A 22670-nucleotide genomic window follows, 5' to 3' on the forward strand; every position below is an offset into this window, starting at 1 on the left:
CATATCTCTCTCTCTCTCTCTCTCTCTCTCTCTCTCTCTCTCTCTCTCTCTCTCTCTCTCTCTCTCTCTCTCTCTCATAATGGCCGATAAATCAATATTTAAAAATTTGAATATAAAAACGGACAAAACACCCTTCAACCAAGTGTTGGTGCTGCCACCGGAGTTCCCTCTACTACGGGCTTGTTGGCAACTCTTTGATTTTTTAAGGACTTTAGGTTTCATATCTTAAGTTTGTATTTCTAATACATTTTATTTATCAGAACGTTAATACATTTTTGCTCTTCCTTTCTTCTCACCATTATCATATTATTTTAGTGAGGACTCATACATAACTACAAATAACTAATCTTAGGGAAATCTGTTCATGTTTTGTTAATATAGTTTTTTGGGCCAATATATCGGAACATCTGATTTTTAAATCACCAAATATTTGTATTGATATCAGCCTTAAAAATCCTTTATCGGTCGGGCTCTAGTTCAGAGGATTAACTCTTATTCAAAGAAGTAAATTCAGTCTCCGGTTCTTTTTTCAAATGCAGCTTGAATTGCAACTAAATTGGTTCTTGTAGTTTTTGCCATGTAAGCTGACTAATTACTGGCATTTTGAGAGCCGGCAGTCTCAGAGATCATATATCTTCTATGCTGAAAAGTGGTGAAAGATCGTCTGCCGCTTGACTTTGAACTATTATTTTACTAAATTTGACAATTAAGCCCAATTCAGATCTGTTTACCAATCAAAGGCTCACATGTGGAAGCTGCAGCCAGCTGAGGGACTTTGATATATCTTGGTTGATCGAAATGTACAAAACACAGAGTAATGCACCGGACTATTTCTTGGTTTCACATTTAACGCGCTGATATTAGAGTGGTATCGACATTCCCATTAGTATTGATCCAATATCAGTGCGTCACATGTTTTATTATGTTTTAACAGCTGTGTACAACTATCCCTGAATGGATGTGATATGATTTCTATCTTTGTTGTCGGTCTGGCTCAGGTTAAAGTCTCAAACAATGAACGCCATAGAACTTTCTTCTATTATTCAGTTTGACAGTCAGTTACAACTGAAAAAGAACATAAATAAACTACTTTAACGTGGATCGTCTTCAGGGCTTTATTACGTGGTATCGGGTCAGTGTATGAACTCCAGTACTTCCTGATACCGATACCAGCGTTTTAGGCAGTATGGGAGACATCTCTAATTCCTATCTCACTCTTGAAAGAACGAGTGTATTTCTCAAATTGTCAAATTGTGCCTTTCATGTTTTTTCTGTTAACGTATCCTTTGATAGTTAGACATTTATGTGCTGATGTTGTGTTGATTAGGTCTGTAACAATAGTTACATAATTGCTTAATTGTCTATATATATATATATATATATATAAATATATATATTTTAATCTTTGAGGTTTCTTTGTTTAACCACAATCCATTGTTAACCTTAGCTAAGGTCTTAAGGGGCTTGACTGTTGATAGTAATTTTGTTTAGATGTGCCAAATTGTAATTATATAAGTGATTATTGTTCGGACTGTTGAGCTAAAGCTATGCTAGCGGTCGGCACTTGACTCTGAACACGTTCATAGAAACAGAAATGACAAAAGGGTTTTAGGAAAATAAAGAAGCGTTGTTTACTTCACAGGCTGTGTACCTGTGTTTTTTACATTATCTGGGTCACATGACTGTAATATAGTCAAGATTTAAAATCCTCTATTAATCCCACAATGGGGAAATTCCCACTGTTGCAGCAGAAAAGTACAAGTCACATATAAACAATGAATAAATATAAGAGAATGAATAGTACAATGTATTTGCAGTATTGCAGTCACATATACTGTGTGTATATATACATATATGTGTATATATATATATATATATATATATATACACATATATGTGTGTGTGTGTGTGTGTATACCCTAAAAATGATGGATCCTGGAATTCATTCAAATCTTTAATTTGTTTAAAAAAAGTCAAATAGTTTTAAATTTGACTTATTAAGACAATTATGTTGTTAATCACAGTTATTTCGGAGAGTGTGAATTGTACAGCACCATTTGGAGTTGTTCCAGCTCCAGTGTTGACGTTGTGTTGACGTTGTGTGAAGGTTTTCTGACAACACATACTGACCCTCACTAGGCCTGTCGCCCCTGTGCTCAGACTCGTCGTCGGGCTCCGAGGAGGAGGCGGGGCCAGGGGACGACATGTCGGCCATGGAGCACTGGATGAGCCGCCCGTCCCACTTAGGCCCCGCCCACCTGGGCTCCACCTCGTCCTCGTCCTCGTCCACGCAGAGCGGAGGCAGCGGCAACGCCGGGCGGCTGGCCGACTCGCTGGCGCACACGCATATCTCGCACCTGGCGCACGCACACCTGGGACACGCACACCTGGGCCAGCTGCACCACCAGCAGAGCCACCTGTCGCAGTCGCACCACGGTAAGACTCTCAGGAAGCAACAAAGTGTCAAATTTTGATCTTTTTTTTATAAACACTCACTTGTTACGTTAGCCTGGGAAAACCCTGATGAACTTCCTTAAAATTTGAGATTGGCTCTGGCCAAGAACGCATTTCCAATTTTTCCAAATCAAAACTGGCAGTGCCCAGGAGGGGATTTGGCATCTCTCCAGCTACCAATCCACACCACGCTGCACTCCGTACGGGGACTTGAACCGGCGACCCTCCGGTTTCCAACCGGACTCTGTACGGACTGAGCTACTGCCACCACATCACAAGTTTGGGCAGCAAATTGTTAAAACTTTCTCGTTACCTTTGCATCAGCGTGTGAACAGTATAACACACCTGCATGTGTGCGTTCAGGTATCGGCCACCTGTCTCTGAAGAGGAAGGGAGCTCTGAGCGTGGCGGAGAACGGGGGATCTCTGCGACGGTCCTGTGAGTTTGGATCCGACATGCTGTGGCCACCGCCGCTGGAGTCAGACGGTACGTCCGACACCTAAATACTTAAATATCAGCTGCAATAAATCCAACCTTAATCAAATTACCAGGAAAACAGTCTTCTGGTTTTTGATTTGAGGCCCAAGTCAGACAAAACAATAATATAAACGTATGTAATGCATTTGATTTATTAAAACAACCTTTGATTACACTGTACCAATGATTTTAGGATAGTTATTGACAAGCTTCTTCATGTGATAAATTGATTTTCCTTATTATTTATCTGTATATTTGTGTTGAAGGAATCAAGTTACTGTGAATGTCACCAGATCTATGATTGGAAAATCAGGTTTTGTTTCAAAATGTTACACTTTGTTTCATAAAACTTGCTTTCATTTGAGTATAAGAACACAAAGGAAGTATTATTTCCAGACTGGTACTGTGTTGAGTAGATGGACTGCAGGGATGAGACCCAGCTTAACACAGAAACATCAGAACGTGTTTAAGTGTCTATAATAATACAGAGCACTTGACACACACATTAGTCACCATCTCCCTCTGTCCATCTGCCTGCCTCGCTCCCTCCCTCCTTCTCTCGTCTCCCTGCAGAGAATCACTCAGCCCCCCCGGATGTGACAGGCTACTCGTCGGACTCGTCCCACTCCCACACCGAGCGTCACCACATGGCCAACATGGGAACCATTGCCAGGAACACGCAGAAGTACGGCAACGCGGAGCGCATGGAGACGGGCGATGGTAAGAGTCACCATGCACCTTTTTAGCCTGCTCCCAACCAGAGCCTCTGAATACTCACACCGGCTCAAAAATAGAGTCTCCTTAATCAGGAGGCGAGCTCAAATTGGACCATCGCCTTAGAGAACTGACCAATTACTTTGTGTCTGTTCATGTCACTCCCCTGGATGAACAGATTGGACTTTTCTTTGTTTTTTACCTTTTCATGCGTGTGTTTGTCTTTTTTGAGGCAAGCTGTTTTTAATCAACGTGCTTCACAATCACGCAGTTCACAGTTTGACAACTGAACGGCCGCAGTCTGTAGCAGCTCCACGAGAGCAGCCGAGCGCATGAAAGCCTCGCTCAAGGAATAATAAGAGTAATAATAATGTATGCTATATTAATCCTGCAAGGGGAAGTTACAGTTTACATACAATTAATTTACATATGTTTAAATCCAAATGATCTTTCCCGTGTTTTGTAGAAGCCTCTAGAGATTTGAACCAGCGATCTATCAGCAGTCGCTATCTCAAAAAACATGCCGTTAACACTTGAAGGAATTGGTATTGATAAGACAATAAGGACTGTCTTGCAAGCAACCCAGGCCACCACCTTTCATTTCCACTTATTCTAAAACATTAGTCAAAAACATCATCTTTAGCCCGTGTGTATGAGATAAGACAAAAGTTAATTTATCTCGAGGGGAAGTGTTGTGCAGCAGTTGCAGTACGAGTAGGAAAGAGTGCAAATTATAAAGACTGCAAATAAAACAAAACACAAGCAACAAAGATTATCAATAAGGTGCAAAAAAAACAAATGTATGTGTCTGGGGTTTTTACAGGTGTTCCAGTCAGCAGTCGCGTGTCAGCTAAAATCCAGCAGCTCGTGAACACACTGAAGCAGCCTCGCAGACCTCCGCTACGGGAGTTCTTTGTCGATGACTTTGATGAACTTCTGGAGGGTTAGAAACCGTCTCTGATTCTGTCTGTCTGATTTTAGTTATCCAATCTCTCTTCATACTTTGGAGTCATGAGTGATTCTCTAGATGGTTCCTTTAATAACACTTGTGTTGGACAGGTGAGAACGCGGCGTTCCCCTTTGAGTGTCCGACAGTCACCTCACCTCATTCTGCCAAGGTGTAAAAACAAGTGTTTGTCAAAGAGGAAACACCTGGAGACACAACACAGTACTGACGTGTTAAAGGCATAGATTGGATCTTTGTATGAGCTACTTCTCCATAGTTGGTGTGTTAGCTACAGTAGACGGTAGGGGGGGAATCACCAGACGCCTCCCAATACAATATCATCATGATACTTATACCACAAACAATATTATTGCGATTTTAAACATATTGCAATATTCTGCAATATATTGTAATTTGTAACCTGTTTTCCAACGTCTAATTTTTCAAATGATGTCCCCAAAAGGAAACTTTGTCAACATCTGTTTTATCTAAAAACATACATTTCTCTTTGTTCATATCACTTCAGTTTTATTGCTGCAAAATGGGACAAAGTGACCAACACATATTGTATGTAATAAAAGATCCATACTTGGCGCAGCAGATATACACATTTTAGACACCTAAAAACATCTATATCAGTTTAGGTCTATGCTCTATTTAGAATACTGTCACCGCTTTACCTTTCCGTCAGACAGTACTTTACCCAGGGGACTGAAGCGTTATCTCTGCTCTCCTCAAAGCCACCAGACTCCTTTAACAAAAACAGTCATTTTACCTCATGGAACTAGTCTACCACTGCCTCCATTGGTTAGTTTATTTGTAAGTAACTAACCCTTTTAAAGACAGTCACACAATAGCCTCTTTCCGACCAGTTAGTTACAGGAACGTAGTTATAGGAACAGTCCACTTCTAAACAGTTCTACTAACTTCTCAATCCCCAAATCTGTTTTTTTTCCATTTGCATTCATACTGGCCAAGTGGCCCCAGGAACTGACCTTTTGTGATTATAACACAGCCTTCTAACCCCCACTATGTGGAAAAGGGAAAAGACCCTGCTCTGAAGCAGGAGCTGAAAGAGGTACAGGAGCCAGAAGAACCTAATAATCTCCAAATTGGTCCAGTCGCTGCACAAGAAAAAAAGGGTTCTAGGAATGTTATGTTCTAGGAACGTTATGCTCTAGGAACATTATGTTCTAGGAACGTTATGTTCTAGGAACATTATGTTCTAGGAATGTTATGTTCTAGGAACGTTGTGTTCTAGGAACGTTGTGTTGTAGGAACGTTATGTTCTAGGAATGTTATGTTCTAGGAACGTTGTGTTCTAGGAACGTTATGTTCTAGGAACGTTATGTTCTAGGAATGTTATGTTCTAGGAACGTTGTGTTCTAGGAACATTGTGTTCTAGGAACGTTATGTTCTAGGAACGTTATGTTCTTGGAACGTTATGTTCTAGGAACGTTATGTTCTAGGAACATTGTGTTCTAGGAACGTTATGTTCTAGGAACGTTATGTTCTAGGAACGTTGTGTTCTAGGAACATTGTGTTCTAGGAACGTTTTGTTCTTGGAACGTTATGTTCTAGGAACGTTATGTTCTAGGAACGTTATGTTCTAGGAACATTATGTTCTAGGAACGTTATGTTCTGGGAACTTTATGTTCTAGGAACGTTATGTTCTGTTCATGGAACGTTATGTTCTAGGAACGTTATGTTCTTGGAACGTTATGTTCTAGGAACGTTATGTTCTAGGAACATTATGATCTAGGAACGTTATGTTCTAGGAACGTTATGTTCTAGGAACATTATGTTCTAGGAACGTTATGTTCTGGGAACTTTATGTTCTAGGAACGTTATGTTCTGTTCATGGAACGTTATGTTCTAGGAACGTTATGTTCTTGGAACGTTATGTTCTAGGAACGTTATGTTCTAGGAACATTATGATCTAGGAACGTTATGTTCTTGTAACGTTATGTTCTAGGAACGTTATGTTCTACAAACATTATGTTCTAGGAACGTTATGTTCTAGGAACGTAATGTTCTAGGAACATTATGATCTAGGAACATTATGTTCTTGGAACGTTATGGTCTAGGAACATTATGATCTAGGAACATTATGTTCTAGGAACGTTATGTTCTAGGAACATTATGTTCTAGGAACTGCAAAAATCCCTCTGGTCAGAAAGCGGCTCGTGGCATAATCAAACTAACCGATGGAGGCAGCGGTAGATCAGCAACTCCCGTGTTCTGAGAGGTAAAATGACTGTTTTTGTCAAAGGAGTCTGGTGGCTTTGAAGAGAGTGGAGGTAACGGCTTCAGATCCTGACCCCCCCCCCCCATGTCCACAGCAAGACATTGCTAAGCGCCCGTTCGGTACTCCTGCCTGCTTCTCCAACCTGTTGTCGTGCCAACCGCCGTCTAATTTAGCTAACACACTAACTATGGAGAAGTAGCTCATACAAACACACTTCAAAAGATCCAGTTTATCCCTTTAATATTTACAAAAGTGTCAGTGGTCAGCTAATGTTCTCTGAATAAAAACTTTAAAGGCCAGCCAAAGCTTTTCAGACATGTTGGTTAAAAAAAAAAAAAAAAAAAAAAACAGTGGCTCCTATTTATCTGTTGTTAGTCTGTAAACACAGATAGAAAGATACATATGAAGGTTTCTAATGAGTATAAACTGTAGATTAAAAATGTTCTCCCCTGATAATTGTGCTAAACTCACATTCCCATTTATTTCACCGCCTTGTGTCAGTGTAAAGACTGACTCTTCATCTCATATGGAAAAGATGACAGGGACCAGATGATGGTCCGCCTGCTTCATATAGAACACAGAGTCTTTTTTTTAAAATGTATAACGTAGGAATCTTGATCCCAGACATCTCTGCAGATCATTACGTCTGTCTGCTGTGTGCTTGGCTCTCACCCTCTGGCTGCATCTTCTCTCTTTGTCTCCTCATTTCTAATCTTATCTTGTCTTCTGTAGAAACCTTGCATTTTAGACTAAAGCGCTGTCTACTGTAGCTGTATGGAAAAAGTCAGTGTTGCGATGTGTTGTAAATAATTGTGTTGTGGTCATTCAAGATACGGGTTAGGGTTGATGTAGTGTAGGTCTGCACGATATGTGAGAAATATGGGGTAATGTTGTTGAATATCGCGAATTGAATTTTATAAAAAAAGGCAGCGCTTAAAAAAAAAAGGAATGACTTTTACATTTTAAAGTGCCATTTTCTACTAATATTTTCTTTCATCTAACAAAAAAATCTTTGAGTGTCTTCCACGATATGCCACAGCCTTTCGCGATGCGTTCAATGCGCCTGTTGATATCGCGATGACGGGGAAAATAAACGATGCATTCAGCCTCAACGTAGTGGATAAGTCACTCTGGATCCACGTTTTATATCACAATGGCTCAAAGTTTGAATCCTTCCAAATCCTAGATATTAGAGGGATATATCAGCTGTCCACTCACACATTTTACATTCTCATCTGTGTTAACAACAGCTCCGCCTAATTAATTGTGTGGGTGGAACTGAGTGTGACTACAGCTTCTTCACAGCCGTCTCACTGCCGCTAGCTTCGGCTAAATGTTCCATGTGGTGTTTTTTTTTTTTTTTTTTCTCCCCCCCTGAGCGAAAACAAACTGAAGGTTTGAGACCCGCTGACACTGTCTGTCTCCTCATCTCCAGTCCAGCAGCCGGACCCCAATCAGCCGCGGCCGGAGGGGGCGGAGATGATGCCGGTGCGGGGCGAGGCGCTGGGCGTGGTCACCAACTGGCCGCCGTCCCTGGAGGCTGCTCTCCAACGCTGGGGCACCATCTCCCCTAAAGCCCCCTGCCTCACCAGCCTGGACACAGCGGGGAAGCCCCTCTACGTCCTCACATACGGTAACCGGGCGCCCTCGTCCTCCATCGACTCATTTACATCATGTATTTGTGCAGCGGTGTAATACGATCATCAAAGAATTGATGTATTCTCCTGTTGCTCTCACTCCAAGGGGTTCTGGATGCTTGAACTGTGAAAAATAACAGTGAACATCTCAGCAGTTGAGATACAAAATTAAGCTTTTCGGGGCTTGTAGGAAAACAAAACGAGATTCCGTGCACTTGACATGCACTCCTATGCTTTCAACCGCTGCTTGTATACAACTTAGTGTGGCATTGCCAGACCTTCCTCCACAGCGCTGCCCAGGAGGGTCTAGCTAGTCCACACAGCATTCTGGGATGGGAGATCTCTGGTTTATTGGCATTTCACGGACGCGAGGTTATTAAGACCAGTTTTGAGTCAGCAGATCTGCAAAGAAGACCTACTGTATGTGTATTGGTTGTGTTCAGTAAGGGGGAGGGCCGCGTTGGGTTTCCATAACAACCGTTCTGTTGCTAACACCTACAGGATGCTGTTTTCTACAGTTCATTTATTTTCTATTTAACAAAGTACTTTTTAAATGCATCCCCCCTCTCTCTCTCTTTCTCTCCCTCCTCCTTTTTCTCTCCCTCGTCTTTCTCTCTCTCCTCACCCTTCCCCTCTTTCTCTCCCTCTCTCTCTCCTCTATCTCTCTCTCTCTCCCTCTCCCTCCCTCTTTCTCTCCCTCTCTACTTCCCTCTCCCTCCTCTTTTTTCTCTCTCCCTCCTCCTCTTTTTCTACCTTTCTCTCCATCTCTCTCTCTCTCTCTCCCTCTCCCTTCTCCTGTTTCTCTCCCTCTTTTTTCTCTCTCTCTCTCACTCACCCTTCTCCTATTTCTCTCCCTCTCCCTTCCCTTTCTCTCCCTCTCTTTTCCTCCCTCTTTCTCTCCCTCTCTACTTCCTTCTCCCTCCCCCTTTTTCTCTCTCTCTATCCCTCTCCCTCTTCTTTCTCTCTCTCTATCTCCTTCTTTCTCTCCCTCTCCCTCCCCCTCCCCCTCTCCCTCTCTCTCTCACCCTTGTGTCCTGTGTCCTGCTCCCTGCAGGGAAGCTGTGGTCTCGCAGCATCAAGCTTGCCTACAACATCCTCCACAAACTCGGCAGCAAGCAGGAGCCCATGGTGCGACCGGGGGATCGGGTGAGTCCCGCTCCTCCACCGCCTCACACCGCTATCAGTTTCTTTGTGCTGATTTTATTCTTACGTTGTCTGAGTTCATTTGCAGAAAGTTTATTTGTCAAAATGATGTACAATGCCTTAAAAAAAAACTGTAATCAGATTGAAATGTTCTTCCTTAAATGCATTTATTCATGTACGATATGTACAATTTGTGTTATTTTTTTTTTATTAAGGCATTAAGATTAATTTCCAAAAGATGATTTTTTTTCTTTTTTCAATTCAACTTTAGTATGGATTCAGAAACTCATGAGCAGCACTGTATCTTTGTTAAAAAACAAAGTGTTTTTTAACCTTTGCGTAGAGTCAGGATGGCCGTTTCCCCTGTTTCCAGTCTTTATGCTAAGCTAACCGTCTACTGGTTCAATATAAATCTTCAGATACGCGAGTGGGGTCGATCTCCCCATCCGACTATCAACAACCAAGCAAATAAAGGGCTTTTCCCAACATGTCGAACTATGTCTTTAAGCACAGCTAGAATTATACCACAGCCTCTTACCCACACACGCATGATTAATTGTTTTTGGATTCTCTCTGACTCATAGAAGGGTCGTCCAGGTTATAAGTCCTCTGACAAATGAAATGAGCACCAGCTTTATTTAGCATACAGATAAATACATTAGTTTGTTGCTTAAAAACAACTGCAACAACTCAATTTACTTTCTTAGCCCTGAGAAATAGGTTGACTGGCCTTTAATACTCAATACAGAGAAATCCTCCCGTTGTAGAACGTGTAAAGGATCCAAACAGTTGTGTGTTTAATGGTCTAGTCATTTCAGCTGGACTGTTATACTGTTATGTTGTTTAATTGCTAATAAAACCTCCCCACTTTCATCTCTATATTTATGGCTATTTAAGAACACTCTTGCAGGTCAAGGCCCCCCTCGTATTAATTAATTATCTGTCTATGTTTTTACTTTGATCTTAATGGACTTATATAGCGCTTTTCTAGTCGACTACTCACAGCGCTTTTACATAGCACATATTCACACACATTCATACACTGCCGTACAAGGTGCCACCTGCTCATCAGATACACACTCACACACATTTACACTCCGAAGGCGCAGCATCAGGGGCAACTCTGAAACCACTGAGCCACAACCGCCCCCATCTGATGCTTATATGTTTTTAGCTTTTTGTCTTTAGGTTGTCGAGTTCTAATTGTTGGAGCTTGTAATGCATGACAGATTTCTGTGTATATGGACAGTAAAATGCAATCTATCTATCTATCTATCTATCTATCTATCTATCTATCTATCTATCTATCTATATATCTATCTATCTATATCTATCTATATATCTATCTATCTATCTATCTATCTATATATCTGTCTGTCTGTCTATCTATCTATCTATCTATCTATCTATCTATCTATCTATCTATCTATCTATCTATCTATCTATCTATCTATCTATCTTTTTAAAAATACTCCATGTGTTTTATGTGCACAAATCTTGATTTGTAAAGTAACTAATAATTAGGCTGTCAATTAGGCTCACTGAGATGTGGCGGAGTAGAAAGTTGCATGAAAGGAAATGACTTAAGTAATGCACAAGTACCTCAAATTTGTACTTAAGGACAGTACTTTGTATTTGGTTACATCCACTGGTTCCCGGTGTCTCTGACCCCGGCCTGTGTCTCTCCCCCCCCGTCTCCCAGGTGGCGCTGGTGTTTCCTAACAACGACCCTGTGGCCTTCATGGTGGCCTTCTACGGCTGTCTGCTGGCCGAGGTGGTCCCCGTTCCCATCGAGGTCCCCCTGAGCCGCAAGGTACTTTATGAACAGGGGTGGCGGCTGGAAGGGGGGCACTGACCCACCTGAAATATGAATTGCCCTCCCCCCCTCCTCCTGTCACTTGGTATTCTGGTATACTACAATTTGTTGAAAGTGAAATCAAGCCCCCCTGTGCTAAAAGACTTTAAAAAAGTCCTGGAATCTTTCCTGTTTTTAAAATCCAGACATACATGTTTCTTACCTTGACAAAGTCACAACCCAAACCAAGCATCCTGTAGCTTATCTGTAGCTCTCCTTTAGTTTGAGGATTAGTTTCTCTACGGGGGGGTCAGGTAATGAGATTTTTTTCACGTGCTGCTGTGTAATGATAATCCTCGCTGCCTCGGCCACGTCGGTTTTTTTCCAGTTTGTCCCCGCCTGCTGTGTTTCATTTCAGTTGTGTCTGTGTGTGGGGACATCTCATTGATACTGCACACTGTTGAAACAATGTGTTGGGTTTTAGGACTTAGCTGTTTGCTAGCAATACGTTTATCTGAGAAAATAATCCTGTCTGAGCAACAGCGAGCAGAGAAACATGTCAGAAACAAGCCGCCCTGCTGCGCTGCCATCACAGAAAGACTCACTGTTCATCAGCGAGGTGACAACTGTTGATCTTCCCACCATCACGGCCAGGCTGCGACCTCCTGGAAGTTGCTACTTTGACAAAAAGCTTTCTAAAAAACTAACAAAATGCATGTTTTTCTCACTGCCAGTTGCATCACTGTATCTAATCTCAGCTGTTTCTGCCTCTGTGAGACACGGCCGGTCTCTGCAGCGCTGTGAGCGCAGGGTCGGCACGGTTACACAGCGATGACTGCAGCAGCACGTTGGCCTCCTCTCTTGAACCCCCCCTTCCCCCATCCTGCATTTGTACTGCAGGATTTTCCATAAAATTTCGAGTTTGGACTGAAGAAAGTGCAGCAGTGCCGCACTTCTGTCAGCCACACCTGGGCTGCATGTGGCATGTTTTTCTTTTTGTAAAAGAAGATACATCATCACAACAGTGTTGATAATATAATACACCTACACCTGCATTTAAACCGAATGAGAATTTGATCCGGTGTGATGGGTTTTGATGGCAAAGTGAGCGTAACTGTCTGCTCTCCCCCCCTCCCTTCATCGTCCAATAGGATGCCGGCAGTCAGCAGATTGGATTCCTGTTGGGCAGCTGTGGCGTTACCGTGGCGCTGACAAGTGACGCCTGCCACAAGGGATTGCCCAAGAGCGCAACAGGAGAGATCCCACAGTTCAAAGGTGAGCGTAAAGATCATCAATCTTCGCTGGATTGTAAAGATGATTCTCTGTGGGGGAGGGGAGGCCTGTCTCAGGGCACATAATGAGAAGACTGGAAGAAAGAGAGGGAGTTTTCATTCAAAATGAATACGTTAGCCATTTGGAAAGTCAGAAAACACATTCTGTTATTGTGTGTTTGGAGTGTTAACTTGAGGTGTAAACTGTTTAATGATAATTTGGGAATTTTGTGTCACTCCCAGTGTTGGAAGAACTATTCAGATCCTTTACTAAAAATACTCTATTACATGTAAAACTCCTGCATACAAAACATTACTTAAGATAGCAGGGAAGCCCCTCTACGTCATACGTACATACGTACCGGTATGTAGTATGTGAAGTATATTCAGCAGTTAAAGTATGTATGTTGCAGTAAAATGTTCCCTGTCTGTGCTTTCTTCTTATATTTAATAATCTGATATTATATGATGCATTTCCCCGCTGTAGATTTTTACGGTTGTGCTCATTTTAACTCCTTTATAAATACTTGGGTAGTTTAATCTACAGCAATGCATCATATTCTATGGGATCATCATATGTTTGTAGCGTTGCCGTCCTGTGAGAACCACGTATCACTAAAACCTTTAAAAACCTTTCAAGGGGTCAGAAAAACAGCCCCATTTTCAGCTTAGTGACGATGCATTTTCCAGCAGATCCAAGAGGCTTTTTAAAGACTTTATTTAGCTTTAAGAAGTACGAGACTTTTCTCAAAACATAAAGGAACACTTCATCCTTCAGATTGGATTTGTACTTTAGTACAGGACTTGAGATTAAATGGAAGGTGTTTCTTATGGAAATATGTGAATTATTGTAGTTTCTTCTTTTTTTCCTCATTATTTTGGGTGACATGTGAAACCACTGAGCCTTTTGTTCGGGTTCTGTTATTCAGATAAATAATAATATTAATAATCCCACTCTGTCTGTGCAGGTTGGCCCAAGTTGCTGTGGTTTGTAACAGAGTCCAAGCACCTCTCCAAACCTCCCAGAGACTGGTTCCCTCACATCAAAGATGCAAACAACGACACTGCTTACATAGAGGTGAGCTAACAGACTCAGCTGATAAAGTGTCTTCTTTTTTATTGCAGACACTTCCACAGAAGCTGGGACATCAGCCTGTTTGTTGATTCCAACTGTAACCTATTTTATTTGATATAAGTTTCCGTATTAAGTGTCTCTTCAGTTGTCATCGCTGTGAAAAGCCATCAAAACGTTTAACTTCAAACCCGTTTTATCTCCTTATTTTAATTTGGTTAAGTAAATCAGTAAAGGCATATGTTGTACACTAACACATAACACGTACACTAGGGATGAAATTAATCAATTAGTCACACAGTTGGTTGGACATAATGCACCTTGATGACAGGTAGCGAAGGCCTCCGTCTCGTCTAATTTCACTGATCCTTCTGTTTGTTTGTTCCTCTCTCTCTCTCTCTCTCTCAGTATAAAACCTGTAAGGACGGCAGCGTGCTGGGAGTCACAGTGACCAGGATCGCTCTGCTCACACACTGCCAGGCTCTCACCCAGTCCTGCAGCTACACCGAGGGTAGGCACACACACACGCACACACACACACACAGTCACTGCTCCACCTCCAGGTCATACATGCCATGCTATGTCCTGCTATGCTTTGCTGTGTCCTGCTACGTCCTGTAACGCCCTGCAGCGCCCTGCTATGCCATGAACTACTACAACTACTGTTTCTAGTCACTGTTCCATTATCTTTATTGTGACTTCTATTGCCACCGTTCTTCCTCACCCCCCCAACCAGCACCGTCAGACACCGCCTACCAAGAGCCTGGGTCCGTCCGAGGTTTCTTCCTAAAGAGAGTTTTTCCTCGCCACTGTTGTACTAAATCCTTCGCCTTGCGAGAATTACTGGAATTGTCGGGGCTTTGTAAATTATAGAGTGTGGTCTAGACCTACTCTATCTGTAAAGTGTCTTCAGATAACTCTTGTTATGATAGGTGACTATGAATAAAATTGAATTAATTGAGTGATTCAACCGTTTTCTTCTCTCCTTATGTCTGTAGCGGAGACCATTGTGAACGTTCTGGACTTTAAGAAGGACGTGGGCCTGTGGAACGGCATCCTCACGGTAAGACCTGCCTACTAGACAGGGGTGTTGGACTGTGTGTGTGTGTGGGGGGGGGGGGGGGGGGATGAATGGCTGTGGAAAGCGGGGAGGGGCCCATAAGAATGCCTTTCTACAGGACCCAGAACTAATGCTCTGCCCCTGCTGCTAGAGGCCAGAGGTCAGGGAGCATGACATTCATTTCCTGTTTGTTTTTCACCCTCACCACTGATATCAGGGCTATAAGCAATGACAGTTTTAAGATGTGTTTGGTCTTTAGTTTATAATACTTTTTAAAGTTTTTTGTCTATATATTTGTATTTGAGATACTGTAGCCAAAACTTGCATTTATGTATGTTATAACTAGAGATGTTCAGATACTGATACCAGTGACGGTATCGCCTCCCATACTGCCTAAAACGCTGGTATCGGTATCAGGAAGTACTGGAGTTTATGCACCAATCCGATACCACGTAATAAAGCCCTGAAGAAAATCTACGTTAAAGTAGTTTATTTATGTTCTTTTTCAGTTATAACTGACATAACTGCATATTAAAATAAAGTTCACTGTCACTGTAAACTGTCACAGAGGAGAGAAGAAACTAGAAGATATTCACATTTAACAAGCTGGAATCAGAGATGTTTTACTTTGTTTTCACAAAAAAATTACTCAAACCAATTAATCGATTATAAAAATAGTTGGCGATCATGTAATAGTTGACAACTCAACTCAATAAAGTAAAAGAATAAAGGAAAAAAAGTTCAGTCTTAAATGTTAATTTGTGTGTGTGTGTGTGTGTGTGTGTGTGTGTGTGTGTTGTGGTGTGTGTGTGTGTGGGTGTGTGTGTGTGTGTTGTGCAGAGTGTGATGAACATGATGCATGTGATCAGCGTGCCCTACTCGCTGATGAAGGTCAACCCTCTGTCATGGATCCAGAAAGTCTGCCAGTACAAAGGTCAGAAACACACACAGACACACACACACACACACTCTCCACCTGCCACTCAGCTCAGTTAATTCAACTCTGTCAAATAGATTAAATGCTAAAATTTCTCTCTTTTTGTGTGTTGTGGTGTGTGTGTGGGTGCGTGTGCGTGTGTGTGTGTGTGTGTGTGTGTGTGGGGTGTGTGTGTGTGTGTGTGTGTGTGTGTGTGTGTGTGTGTGTGTGTGTGCGTGTGGTGTGTGTGTGTCTCCCTGCAGCCAAGGTAGCGTGTGTGAAGTCCAGAGACATGCACTGGGCTCTGGTGGCCCACAAAGACCAGAAGGACATCAACCTGAGCTCGCTGCGCATGCTGCTGGTGGCCGACGGATCAAACCCCTGTAAGGGCACTCTTTTCATTTGTTATTGGCTTGGGGGAGTTTAGAGAGACTGCTTTGAGGTAGAGAATGTCAGGGAAATAGATAAGGTCTCTTGGGAAGTCAGGGAACTGGGTCACTTTACAGGAATAGAGCAGGATGTGTCCACCGCCGCACATTCGGTATGATAAATGGTTTTCAGTCAGACTGTCTGGAGTGGAAACCAGCCTGAAATATAACAGTCAAAAACCAGGACCACTTTTCATTTTCTGCTCCAAAACCATCAGTTGTGCACGTTTTAGCCCTTTAACTACAAATTGCATATTGTTTACAATAACGAGTTATTTTTCTATGTTCTAGGCTGCAATTATTTTCATTTTATTTAGATTTTAGCTTTTAGAGACTTGAACCTTGCTTGATGTTGGTAATCCATCACAGTGAATATTCAGTCTGGGGTGGCATATCAAAGTCAAAAGTCAAAGTACTTTTATTGGTCTCCCTAAGGAGAAATTTGCATTGGACACTGAGCAACTTAGCTGCAAGAGTTACAGACACAACGACAAGCACAGGGTTAAAAAACAATTAAAAAACAAGTATACAATTAACATATGGGCTGCTCGAGGGCCTGTGCAAATAGCAGATTTACGATTTCCTATACTAAATAAGATAAAAGCCATATTTCAAAGACAAAACCAATTTCATTCATTCATCACAGTCACAGATATACCTTAAAAATATTCATAGTCATACTTTCATCTCTGCTCATTAATGAGCTTTACTGCGACAGGGACAAATTATGCTTATACCTGTTATATTTACACAAAGGAACCCTGTCCCTCTTTCCTGAGCTCAACAGCTCAAACTGTGAAAACAAAACATGAGAGTTATCAGACAGAAAGCTGGTGATTTTCACATCTAACAGTCCGGACCAAGGTCCGAACCAACATTGGTGTTTAATAACATTGTATACATTTGATCCCGTTCTTATTGGTTTCACACAGTGATTTTGCTAGCGCGCTAAAGAACTTTCCATGACATACCTACGGCGCGTCGCCTCCACGTACGTGTGTTGCGTTCCCCTTTGATTAGTGAGGAGACGGGCCTGCGTCTGGCGTTGGCATTATTTGGCGGGTTCTCTTTTCTGTAAGAATGAAAATAAATGAGCAAATCCCAAATGCGTTATTATGGTATTAATACCAGCAGCAACAACGTTTTGTCTGACTAAATTGAAATTAAATATCTAATCTCCTCCTCCCCCCACGTACTTCCACGAGTAATTTTTTTCTTGTTCTTGCGGGGGTTTCCGTTTTTTTCTTCTTCTTCTTCTATGTTACGCAGTTGCCCAACTTCTGTGAACCAAACCATAGTTCAGTTTGGTCTGGACCGGGACCTCCTCTTTTGATCGGACCAAAATTTGGTCTTTTGATCCGGACCGTGGTCCGAGGCACCTTTCTCACCTGCAGTTTGGTTCAGAAAGTCCAGACCAAGTGAGGTTGGTGTGAAAACGCCCTCAGAGTCAGGAGGAGAAGTGCACATTTTTTGATTGAAACCATTTTTAAAACTCATTTAACCGGATATAACCAGGAAAACCTTATTGATGTTGAAAATATGCCACAGAATCAGAATGAAACCCTCTGAACATTTCCTTTAATGAATTTTCGAGGCTCAAAGAGGCAAAATTCACAGAAAGATAAGTTTTCAGAAAAGTCCAAAAGAAATTAATTAAAAAAAGTAGAGTATCAGAACTTTGTTGTTTTCCCATTTCTGACCCTAATGAATCACCTTCAGATTAATCCGATGAGCCTGAGCCCTGGGTTGGACTAAACTACTTACAAAACTGTTAATAAAATAGTCAAAGTAGCTCCACCTCGAGCAGCTCCAACAGGAAATGCTGCTCTTACAGCGATGCTTCAGTATTAACAATCTAATAATGTCAGATAACTGGAGACTTTTTGATAATACAAGTGCATTTTGCTGATAATACTTTTGCTTAAGTAGTCTTTAGAATGCAGTACTTTAACTTTTAAAACATGTATTTTTACAATGTTTTTATTTTACTTTTACATAAACTAAGGATCTGAGTACTTCTTCCACCTCTGCCAAATGGGACTATTTCAAAATGGTCCCTGCTTATGACTGTGTTTCCATCATAACCTTCATAAAAACCATAAAGGTAGCATCAGAGTCCTACAGTGCACTGAAAACAGAAGAAAAAAGGGCACCAGTAATTAAGTTAATTAGGGGGAAAACATTCAAAAAAACATCTTTCAGGACTGTTTTTAGACCCTCATAGAATGGCGGTTTGGGTTGTGAACAAACCACTTGACAGAGTGTGTTTCTGTTTGTGTCTGTCAGGGTCCATCTCTTCCTGCGACGCCTTCCTCAACGTCTTTCAGACTAAAGGGCTGAGAGCCGACGTCATCTGTCCCTGCGCCAGCTCGCCCGAGGCCCTGACGGTGGCCATCAGGAGGTATACACACACACACACACACAAACACACACACACACTCTCACACTCACACACTCTGAACCTTGCTTCATGTACACAGATTAAGCAAACAGTTGTCACACACAAACACTCTCGCAAACACACACATTCACCTCTGCAAATGCATCTACAGAGAGTACATACTGTAAACATATTCACACGTGTATAAATTATACATTTATTTGCCTCTCTGGCACACATAGGAAGTATAAAGCATAAAGAGTCTGCATGCACCTGCAATAACAAATCAGTCATTCAATGATCATCACAGACTGCTGCACAACAGAGTCAGATTGTTAATTCAGAGTTTTGTCAGAGTTTAAAGTTTAATACTGACGCAGCAGCAAAACTGGAAGTTTAATTAATAAATTATCAATCTTCATTTTCACCTGAGGACTGAAGAAATAGTTCACCCAAAAACAATATAAAGTGAATGCAGTACTCGCCTCCCTATAGGCCGCATTATCTGATTGTCTTGTATCTATTCGTGATCTATCCAAACAACCATTTCCACTAAAGTATTGTTGTATTATCCGCCGTGACGGAATTTGTTGAAAAAAAGCTTTGTTTAGCAATAATAATTTTTTGCTCGTCTGTCAAGGTCTGTTTGCACTTACATGGTTTAATTTATCGACGCTCTTCTTAACATCATTTGATAGAAAACCTTTTTTCTGGGACCATAGAGAACCTGTAGAAAGGTGAATACAACTATGTATACTTTATAGGGTTTTTGGGTGAACTATTCCTTTCTAAAAAAGGAGAAATACTTGCAAAGTTGTAAATGAAAATTGCCGTTTGAAATGCAAGTTAAAAGCTCAAGATTTATATCAGTTAGCTCTAGACAAAGAGCGTCTACGATACCAAGGGTGCACGATTCAGAAAATGTCACGATTTGAAATGTAGCTACTTTTCCCATGTGATAGTATGCACGCCATTACAAAATGAAAAAAAAATCTGAATTAATTTTTGCAATTCTCTGATCTGATTTTGAATCTGTAGAGCTTGAATCGCGATACGAATGTGAATCGAGATTTTAAAAAACACATGGACATTTATACACCATTATATGCAAGTGTACACATGAAATAACAGTATGCGCAGTCGAAAACTCACACAACAGGCGCTGTTCGCTGTGTTGTTAAACCAGTGTAACGTTGGTTAATGACAGTATGAGTGGGTTTTGTCTTCAGGTCGGTGGAGGACAGCAGCCAGCCTCCGGGACGGGGCGTCCTGTCCATGCAGGGTCTCACCTACTCGGTCGTCAGGGTGGACACAGAGGAACGCCTCTCGGTGCTCACCGTACAGGACGTCGGCACTGTGACACCAGGAGGTACGTCACTCTGTGTGTGTGTGGTGTGTGTGTGTGTGTGTGTGTGTGTGTGTGTGTGTGTGTGTGTGTGTGTGTGTGTGTGTGGTCCGTCCAGCAGGACACTGCTTAGCTTCCATGTCGGTGCTCTTGCCTGCTTTTCCAAACTGGGGGCGTGCTGACTAGGGCCGCACGAATAATCACAATTTTATCAAAATCGCCATATAGACTGGTGCAATATCCAAATCGCAGGGAGTTGAAATATTAGGTAAAGGCGAAATTGTGTCAAACCATTCTGGATTAAGTGTTGTGGTCCTACGAATTGTATCCTGCAGACTAAAGAAAACAGTTTTCGTTTGGTACAGATCCTCAAAAAAAATCACATTATAATCATTTAATTTTGTTTTCAATTTTTTATTTTTGTTAAATGAAAATAAGAACAACAGGGTTTCCCTCCAAATCTTGTTAAGCCCGCGAGCCAGTAATAACAAAACACAGTCATGGACGAAATCAGGGCAACTTAGGCCTGATTGGGGGCAACTTAGGCCTGATGGGGGGCAACTTAGGCCTGATGGGGGGCAACTTAGGCCTGATGGGGGGCAACTTAGGCCTGATGGGGGGCAACTTAGGCCTGATTGGGGGCAACTTAGGCCTGATGGGGGGCAACTTAGGCCTGATGGGGGCAACTTAGGCCTGATGGGGGGTCAACTTAGGCCTGGCAGGCCACCGGGCTTGCAGAACACTGGGGGAAACCCTGAATAATACAAAAAATGATCATTCCTTCCAATATCACAATTCATTCAATTCAATTCAACTTAATTTATAAAATGATAACATGAGTTATCTCAAGACACTTTACAGATAGAGTGGGTCTAGACCACACTCTATAATTTACAAGGACCCAACAATTCTAGTTATTTTCCTCATATCGTGCAGCCCTAGTGCCGACTGCCATCTACTGTAGCTAACACTCAGACTGTGGACAAGTAGCTCATACAAACACACCTCAAAGGATCCAACCTAGCACTTTAATATTTACGAAAGTGTCAGTGGCCACCTAACGTGCTAACGTTCAACTTCAACTTTATTTGTGTCCCTAAAGAGCGATTAGGTGTGCAGCAAGTATAAACACATACAAGACACATAAATACACACAAGTTCTACACACACAGTCCAACGTCAAAGTAACCTACAGAGGGTAGGAATAAGTGCATATGAGCCTACAAAGTTGACACAATATAATCAACAATGACCATCGTCAACAACAACATCATCATCCGTTACATAACATCACCAACCCCTTTCATTAAAGTTTCCGACATCCTCATCACATAGTCCACAGATAAGTACCTCATACAACCCCACTTCAAAAAAGCTAAACTATCCCTTTTGAGCTGTTTTTCAAGTGTTGTCACGCGCTAAATGGCAAAAAAAATTCCATTAAGTCCATTAAATCGTAAAATTAGTTTTACGGGTGTGTAATGTGCTGCCTCTCCTTTCCATCAATGTCCAATTTTTTGAGACTGTTCTCTCTCCTCATGACTGAGCGAGTTAAGTGGGTTCAGCTTTACGTTTTTTCAAGAGCTTCAAACACGTGAAAAAACACCCACAAAGACGGGAGAATATTCAATATGGCTGCAATCCATTCTCATCAACTCAGTTTTGTCTCTGAGGACAACGTCACACAGATAGTTTGACAAGGTAATACAACAGCTTTTAGGACATAATACATCATCTGTTCTGGCCTGATGTCATCATACTCAGACTCTAGTCAGAATATGAGTCTGATCCGGCTCCACTGGGCTGTAATTATGGGGGGCGTGTTTCAACCGAACCAGGAAAGAAAACGCCTCTGCACTCGATTGGATAGCCCGACAACCAATCAGAGCAACGGGGTATGTAACGAATGTTTAACTTTTGCCGAATTCCGTAGGAAGGTTGGTAAAGACGTCCTCTTTTAAAGTGAATGCAGCCTGGGCAGCTTTTTGTAATGGTTTTCGATGAGAGTGAAGCGTTTCACTCGCTGCTTCTTCTTTTTTTTTTCTTCTTTTTTTACATAAAAACGCAACTGCAAAACGCTCTGTCTGATCGGGGTGTCTTTAACAAAAGATAAATAAATAAAATACACTTATTTACTTTGCACCACTTGGCTATTCTGTGTTATGAGACAGTACAATGTCGATACCACACCTTTATTCCTGTTTAGATACTCTCTTCTTAACCCAGTTCTTCCTGTAACCTGGTTTGAGGCTGAATCAGACGTGAAGTAGACGCCTTCACTGGGTCAGAACAACCTACTTTTAGATATTTATTCCCATAAACAGGTGCATTTTGAGTGGAACCTGGTGGGATCATCATTTGTTTTGCTGTCCGTTTTCATGGAAACAAAAGAGAGTTGTTAACCCTTTGTTTGTTGTGTCTGTCTCTGTGTCTCTCTTTCTCTCTCTACTTGTCTGTCTCTGTGTCTCTCTTTCTCTCTCTACTTGTCTGTCTCTGTGTCTCTCTTTCTCTCTCTACTTGTCTGTCTCTGTGTCTGTCTTTCTCTCTCTACTTGTCTGTCTCTGTGTCTCTCTTTCTCTCTACTTGTCTGTCTCTGTGTCTCTCTTTCTCTCTCTACTTGTCTGTCTCTGTGTCTCTCTTTCTCTCTCTACTTGTCTGTCTCTGTGTCTTTCTTTCTCTCTCTACTTGTCTGTCTTTGTGTCTCTCTTTCTCTCTCTACTTGTCTGTCTCCCTGTCTCTCTTTCTCTCTCTACTTGTCTGTCTCTGTGTCTTTCTTTCTCTCTC

At 41.8% G+C, this 22670-nt stretch overlaps 1 protein-coding gene across 1 annotated transcript in view; it reads left to right on the forward strand.

Annotated features, from left to right (window-relative positions):
- The window catches only part of LOC116672600 (disco-interacting protein 2 homolog C-like), an 80979-nt gene that overhangs the window by 24944 nt on the left and 33365 nt on the right, over positions 1–22670 (forward strand). Inside the window, 15 exon segments of the mRNA XM_032504516.1 lie at positions 2140–2436; positions 2818–2940; positions 3505–3651; positions 4469–4588; positions 8275–8472; positions 9531–9622; positions 11322–11432; positions 12566–12689; positions 13654–13763; positions 14166–14268; positions 14756–14820; positions 15658–15751; positions 15997–16116; positions 18448–18562; positions 19771–19910. Of these exon segments, the coding sequence (XP_032360407.1) occupies positions 2140–2436; positions 2818–2940; positions 3505–3651; positions 4469–4588; positions 8275–8472; positions 9531–9622; positions 11322–11432; positions 12566–12689; positions 13654–13763; positions 14166–14268; positions 14756–14820; positions 15658–15751; positions 15997–16116; positions 18448–18562; positions 19771–19910 (1959 nt within the window).

The sequence above is a fragment of the Etheostoma spectabile genome, chromosome 22 (assembly GCF_008692095.1).
Source record: "Etheostoma spectabile isolate EspeVRDwgs_2016 chromosome 22, UIUC_Espe_1.0, whole genome shotgun sequence".
Classification (NCBI taxonomy): domain Eukaryota; kingdom Metazoa; phylum Chordata; class Actinopteri; order Perciformes; family Percidae; genus Etheostoma; species Etheostoma spectabile.